Source organism: Dama dama, chromosome 1 (genome assembly GCF_033118175.1).
Source record: "Dama dama isolate Ldn47 chromosome 1, ASM3311817v1, whole genome shotgun sequence".
Lineage (NCBI taxonomy): Eukaryota > Metazoa > Chordata > Mammalia > Artiodactyla > Cervidae > Dama > Dama dama.
Genome location: NC_083681.1, coordinates 48,497,810 through 48,505,384, shown reverse-complemented (window position 1 = coordinate 48,505,384; position 7,575 = coordinate 48,497,810). Strand labels below are relative to the sequence as shown.

The 7,575-nt window shown below is 37.1% G+C and overlaps 1 protein-coding gene across 1 annotated transcript; it reads right to left on the bottom strand.

Moving 5' to 3' along the window:
* Positions 1-5,035: 5,035 nt before the first annotated feature.
* LOC133060913 (hemoglobin subunit beta-C-like) lies at positions 5,036-6,229 on the bottom strand. The gene is made up of 3 exons (XM_061148851.1): positions 6,138-6,229; positions 5,787-6,007; positions 5,036-5,166 (listed from the first exon to the last, which is right to left on the bottom strand). Exons 1-3 carry the CDS (start codon positions 6,227-6,229, stop codon positions 5,036-5,038), a joined length of 444 nt encoding a protein of 147 aa, XP_061004834.1.
* Between the last annotated feature and the right edge of the window lie 1,346 nt (positions 6,230-7,575).

The following is a 7,575-nucleotide window of genomic DNA, read 5'->3' as shown; positions in this document are numbered from 1 at the left end:
TAAGGAATTATTGATAGGTGTGGTCCCGTTGCCATTTACTTTGTTGTTTTGGGTTCACGTTTATACAACCTTTCTGCATTTCCTGTCTAGAGAATATCCTTTAGCATTTGTTGAAGAGCTGGTTTGGTGGTGCTGAATTCTCTCAGCTTTTGCTTATCTGTAAAGTTTTTGAATTCTCCTTCATATCTGAATGAGATCCTTGCTGGATACAGTAATCTAGGTTGTAGGTTATTCTCTTTCATTACTTTCAGTACATCCTGCCATTCCCTTCTGGCCTGGAGGGTTTCTATTGATAGATCAGCTGTTATCCTTATGGGAATCCCTTTGTGTGTTATTTGTTGTTTCTCCCTTGCTGCTTTTAATATTTGTTCTTTGTGTTTGATCTTTGTTAATTTGATTAATATGTGTCTTGGGGTATTTCGCCTTGGGTTTATCCTGTTTGGGACTCTCTGTGTTTCTTGGACTTGGGTGGCTCTTTCCTTCCCCATTTTAGGGAAGTTTTCAGCTATTATCTCCTCGAGCATTTTCTCATGGCCTTTCTTTTTGTCTTCTTCTTCTGGAACTCCTATGATTCGAATGTTGGGGCGTTTCACAGTGTCCCAGAGGTCCCTGAGGTTGTCCTCATTTCTTTTGATCCTTTTTTCTTTTTTCCTCTCTGCTTCATTTATTTCCACTATTTTATCTTCTACCTCACTTATCCTATCTTCTGTCTCCGTTATTCTACTCTTGGTTCCCTCCAAAGTGTTTTTGATCTCATTCATTGCATTGTTCATTTTTAATTGACTCTTTTTTATATCTTCTACACTACATAATGATCAAAGGATCAATCCAAGAAGAAGATATAACAATTATAAATATATATGCACCCAACATAGGAGCACCACAATATATACAGCAAACACTAACGAGTATGAAAGAGGAAATTAATAGTAACACAATAATAGTGGGAGACTTTAATACCCCACTCACAACTATGGATAGATCAACTAAACAGAAAATTAACAAGGAAACACAAACCTTAAATGACACAATGGACCAGCTAGACCTAATTGATATCTATAGGACATTTCACCCCAAAACAATCAACTTCACCTTTTTCTCTAGTGCACACGGAACCTTCTCCAGAATAGATCACATCCTGGGCCATAAATCTAGTGTTGGAAAATTCAAAAAAATTGAAATCATTCCAGTCATCTTTTCTGACCACAGGGCAGTAAGATTAGATCTCAATTACAGGAAAAAAATTGTTAAAACTTCAAACACATGGAGGCTAAATAACACACTTCTGAATAACCAACAAATCATAGAAGAAATCAAAAAAGAAATCAAAATATGTATAGAAATGAATGAAAATGAAAACACAACAACCCAAAACCTATGGGACACTGTAAAAGCAGTGCTAAGGGGAAGGTTCATAGCATTACAGGCTTACATCAAGAAACAAGAAGAAAGCCAAATAAATAACCTAACTCTACACCTAAAGCAATTAGAGAAGGAAGAAATGAAGAACCCCAGGGTTAGTAGAAGGAAAGAAATCTTAAAAATTAAGGCAGAAATAAATGCAATAGAAACTAAAGAGACCACAGCAAAAATCAACAAAACTAAAAGCTGGTTTTTTGAAAAAATAAACAAAATTGACAAACCATTAGCAAGACTCATTAAGAAACAAAGAGAGAAGAACCAAATTAACAAAATTAGAAATGAAAATGGAGAGATCACAACAGACAACACTGAAATACAAAGGATCATAAGAGACTACTACCAGCAGCTCTATGCCAATAAAATGGACAACTTGGATGAAATGGACAAATTCTTAGAAAAGTATACCTTTCCAAAACTGAACCAGGAAGAAATAGAAGATCTTAACAGACCCATCACAGGCAAGGAAATCAAAACTGTAATCAAAAATCTTCCAGCAAACAAAAGCCCAGGGCCAGATGGCTTCACAGCTGAATTCTACCAAAAATTTAGAGAAGAGCTAACACCTATCTTACTCAAACTCTTCCAGAAAATTGCAGAAGAAGGTAAGCTTCCAAACTCATTCTATGAGTCCACCATCACCCTAATTCCAAAACCAGACAAAGATGCGACCAGAAAACAAAACTACAGGCCAATATCACTGATGAACATAGATGCAAAAATCCTTAACAAAATTCTAGCAAACAGAATCCAACAACATTTAAAAAAATCATACACCACCACCAAGTGGGCTCTATCCCAGGAATGCAAGGATTCTTTAATATCCGCAAATCAATCAATGTAATATACCACATTAACAAATTGAAAGATAAAAACCATATGATTATCACAATAGATGCAGAGAAAGCCTTTGACAAAATTCAACACTCATTTATGATTAAAACTCTCCAAAAAGCAGGAATAGAAGGAACATACCTCAACATAATAAAAGCTATATATGACAAACCCACAGCAAGCATCACCCTCAATGGTGAAAAATTGAAAGCATTTCCCCTGAAATCAGGAACAAGGCAAGGGTGCCCACTCTCACCACTACTATTCAACATAGTGTTGGAAGTTTTGGCCACAGCAATCAGAGCAGAAAAAGAAGTAAAAGGAATCCAGATAGGAAAAGAAGAAGAGAAACTCTCACTGTTTGCAGATGACATGATCCTGTACATAGAAAACCCTAAAGACTCTACCAGGAAATTACTAGAGCTAATCAATGAATATAGTAAAGTTGCAGGATATAAAATTAACACACAGAAATCCCTTGCATTCCTATATACTAACAATGAAAAAACAGAAAGAGAAATTAAGGAAACAATACCATTCACCATTGCAACAAAAAGAATAAAATACTTAGGAGATTAATCCTTTGTCTGTTTCTTCATTTGCCATTATTTTCTCCCAATCTGGAGTATATCTACCTAAAGAAACAAAAGACCTATACATAGAAAACTATAAAACACTGATGAAAGAAATCAAAGAGGACACAAACAGGTGGAGAAACATACCGTGTTCATGGATTGGAAGAATCAATATTGTCAAAATGGCTATTCTACCCAAAGCAGTCTATAGATTCAATGCAATCCCTATCAAGCTACCAACGGTATTTTTCACAGAACTAGACCAAATAATTTCACAATTTGTATGGAAATACAAAAATCCTCCAATAGCCAAAGTAATCTTGAGAAAGAAGAATGGAACTGGAGGAATCAACCTGCCTGACTTCAGACTCTACTACAAAGCCACAGTCATCAAGACAGTATGGTACTGGCACAAAGACAGAAATATAGATCAATGGAACAGAATAGAAAGCCCAGAGATAAATCCACGAACCTATGGACACCTTATCTTTGACAAAGGAGGCAAGGATATACAATGGAAAAAAGACAACCTCTTTAACAAGTGGTGCTGGGAAAACTGGTCAACCACTTGTAAAAGAATGAAACTAGAACACTTTCTAACACCATACACAAAAATAAACTCAAAATGGATTAAAGATCTAAATGTAAGACCAGAAACTATAAAACTCCTAGAGGAGAACATAGGCAAAACACTCTCCGACATAAATCACAGCAAGATCCTCTATGACCCACCTCCCAGAATATTGGAAATAAAAGCAAAACTAAACAAATGGGACCTAATGAAACTTAAAAGCTTTTGTACTACAAAGGAAACTATAAGTAAGGTGAAAAGACAGCCCTCAGATTGGGAGAAAATAATAGCAAATGAAGAAACAGACAAAGGATTAATCTCAAAAATATACAAGCAACTCCTGCAGCTCAATTCCAGAAAAATAAATGACCCAATCAAAAAATGGGCCAAAGAACTAAACAGACATTTCTTCAAAGAAGACATACAGATGGCTAACAAACACATGAAAAGATGCTCAACATCACTCATTATTAGAGAAATGCAAGTCAAAACCACAATGAGGTACCATTACACGCCAGTCAGGATGGCTGCTATCCAAGAGTCTACAAGCAATAAATGCTGGAGAGGGTGTGGAGAAAAGGGAACCCTCTTACACTGTTGGTGGGAATGCAAACTAGTACAGCCACTATGGAAAACAGTGTGGAGATTTCTTAAAAAACTGGAAATAGAACTGCCATATGACCCAGCAATCCCACTTCTGGGCATACACACTGAGGAAACCAGATCTGAAAGAGACACGTGCACCCCAATGTTCATCGCAGCACTGTTTATAATAGCCAGGACATGGAAGCAACCTAGATGCCCATCAGCAGATGAATGGATAAGGAAGCTGTGGTACATATACACCATGGAATATTACTCAGCCATTAAAAAGAATTCATTTGATCCAGTCCTAATGAGATGGATGAAGCTGGAGCCCATTATACAGAGTGAAGTAAGCCAGAAAGATAAAGAACATTACAGCATACTAACACATATATATGGAATTTAGAAAGATGGTAACGATAACCCTATATGCAAAACAGAAAAAGAGACACAGAAATACAGAACAGACTTTTGAACTCTGTGGGAGAAGGCGAGGGTGGGATGTTTCGAGAGGAATCGGGTGGAGAGGGAGGTGGGAGCGGGGATTGGGATGGGGAAGACATGTAAATCCATGGCTGATTCATATCAATGTATGACAAAACCCACAAAAAAAATAATAAATAAATAAATAAAAATAAATAAATAAAAAACAAAGAAACAAAAAAATAAATAAATAAATAAAACATACCAATGATCTAACTCCCAAATCAAGCTGCAACTTGAATTCTTTAAGAGAAAGTAAGACTAAGGAGCAGTCTGTTTTCCACTAACATCAGCTGTTTACAGCCATTCCTGTCATGGGGTCCAAGATACTGATATATTTTCTCAAGGTCTCAATTAGCCCTTCATTTCTTTTTGTCTTCAATACTTTGCCCTCCCATGTTCCCATCAGAGTGAGAGACAGTGAAATAACTTTAATACACAAATGCAATGAAAATAAATCTTTGTATTATGCAGAGGCCAAATGCTCAAAATTCTTCATAATTTTTCCATATTTGGTTTTTGGGCTCTGAGGATGAAAGGACCTTTCCTGGAAATCAGTTAGGGGTGCTTAGTGGTATCTGTGGGCCAAGGCATTTGCCACACCAGCCACCACCTTGTGAAAAGCAGCCTGAATTTCTGGGATGAATACCTTGCTAAAGTAATAAGCCAGCACAATTATCAGTAGGCAGCCCAAGAGCTATGTGGAAAAGATGAGAAGCAAGGGCACAGTTAGTGCAGGTACCCAGGTTAGATTCAGAGTATTTCAGTCTCATCTCAAGCTGTGCCCCTAGGATATTAGCACAAAGATGGCTGAAGTGTAGATGTTACCACTGATGTAAAGCCACCCATGTCAGCCTGACTTTATATTTAAAAATTTTACTCTCTTTCTACCTTAATCCAGAATTTGTTATCATTTTTACTCTTTTGGATTATTTCAAGAAGTGATACAACATTTTTTCCTTTGAAAGGAACAGATAAGGGGAAAATATTAGACAACAGCTTTTAAAGTTTTTTTTTAAATAGGGAAAGTTTTTTTTTTTTTTTTTTTTTTTTTTTGCACACTCAAAAAGAATCATTTTGAAAAAGAAAGAGAAGACATTGCAGAGAACAAACAGAGGAGAACAATAATGAATAAGAGGAAATGACAGTTGTGAGCAAACAGATTAAAAGAAATTAATGATCCTGAAGAGTCAGTCCCTAGTACTGTAATCAGAATACCTCTTTTCCATTCTGAACTGTGTTGTGCCATTTATCTCTCTCGCCATGAGAAGAATCTGGCCAAAAAAGAGAAGAACATTGAGGGTCCGATAAACTTATCCTGAAGTACTCAGAATCCACACGCAACTTATCATAGTGCATCTCGCTCAGCACAGCGAAGGTGCCCTTGAGGTTGTTGAGATGTCTTATGCCCTCACCAAAGGAGTCTAGCGTCTTCTTGCCATGGGCCTTCATCTTAACGTTGCCCATAATATCATCAGCAGAGGACAAGTCCCCAAAGGACTCAAAGAGCTTCTGAGTCCAGGGGTAGGCAACTAGCAGCCTAAGGGGTGAAAACAGCACAAGGTCAGAGGGAGTCACCACCTCCTAGTATCTCAGGGGACGGCGCTGTCCCCACACTCCTAGCTGCCATTCACTCTCCTTAAACCAAGGTAGGTAAGCTGAATACCTGCCTGCCTAGGGTTTCAACACCAACTTCATCCACCCTCATCTTGCTCCACAAGAACATGAAAGAAAACTTCTCCTTAAAAGTCAGTTTAACCATAATGCCTGTTTGTGTAGTTGCAAGCTGTGTCAGAAGCAAGTATAAGCAGCAGGGACCTGCTCTTTCTTTGAACCCTGCCCAGCTTCCTGTCCTCCCTACTTCTGAAAGCAGATTAGCCCAGGACATAATGCAAGTTCATTAGTTTGGGGGAAAGTAAGACGCATTCTTGTTCCTCAGTGACCTTCATCTGTGATTGGCTGATCCAGTGTGTCTAGACTCAGAAACTCTGCTCTCCCTGTTCTTATCTCCCAAATTGATTTCCTTCATCAATTGCTTCTACAAATTTATTCCCAGTCTTCTTTATGTGTCAATATTTTAGTGTGATATTGTACAATGTGTCTCTTACAGTTTAAATCTATGAATTACAGTTTAAACCTATGAACTGCAGAATTACTTACAGAAAGTAAGACTCAGAAAGCAAAAAATTTATCAAACTGTTTCTACAGGGAGCTACACTTTGTTTCTAAAAATATTCGTAAGAGGTTGGAATGAATACTATTTTGTCATAGATTTAACTTGCTTTCTTTCTCCTTGTATAAATACTTTCGGTCACAAAATTCTATTTCTCCCCATCCTTTCTTTGAAATAAATGCCCATTAAGTAAATGAAAAAGAAGAAATGATGTCTTCTACCAACTACTGAAATAGACTTAATGAACATGGATTTTATAGGGAAAAATTAAATGAGAAATAAAGAAAAATATAGCTATGATATGACTATAGAGAGAATGCAGAGGAATTACAAACAAGATTTACTTATTCAGCCTGATAAAGTCTGACAGGATTTCTGGGAAAACAAAAAGTGCAGAAATTTTCATAGCTGAGATCCTCAGGGGGGGGAAAAAAAGTGGAATTGGACCCAGGAATGAAGATTCAAAGTAATTTTCACTGTCTTCAACTCAAAATAATACTACAATTATATACAAATATATTCCAGGATAGCTGGAAGGGAAGAGATGGAGGGAGGATGGAAAGATGGAAGAAGAGAAGGAGGGTCTAAGAGGAGAGAAAATAATTGCATGAAAGGGAAGGAGAAAAGAAATAACATAAAGAAGAGACTGACAATTTCAAAATATTGCAAGGCTGTAGATAAACAAAAACTTTTATACTTTGCTTGGAAGAGAGTTCCAGAAAGACATCTATTTCTGCTTTATTGACTACATCAAAGCCTTTAACTGTGTGGATCACAATAAACTGTGGAAAATTCTGAAAGAGATAGGAATACCAGACCACTTGACCCACCTCTCGAGAAACCTATATGCAGGTCAGGAAGCAACAGTTAGAACTGGACATGGAACAACAGACTGGTTCCAAATAGGAAAAGGAGTATGTCAAGGCTGTAAATTG

Coding starts and splice junctions, on each gene's coding strand:
- LOC133060913 (XM_061148851.1), bottom strand. CDS start 6,229: ATGGTTAAACTGACTTTTAAGGAGAAGTTTTCTTTCATGTTCTTGTGG. Junction 6,008..6,137: donor GGTGTTGAAACCCTAGGCAG/GCAGGTATTCAG, acceptor TTCACCCCTTAG/GCTGCTAGTTGCCTACCCCT. Junction 5,167..5,786: donor TGTGGATTCTGAGTACTTCA/GGATAAGTTTAT, acceptor TCTTTTCCACAT/AGCTCTTGGGCTGCCTACTG.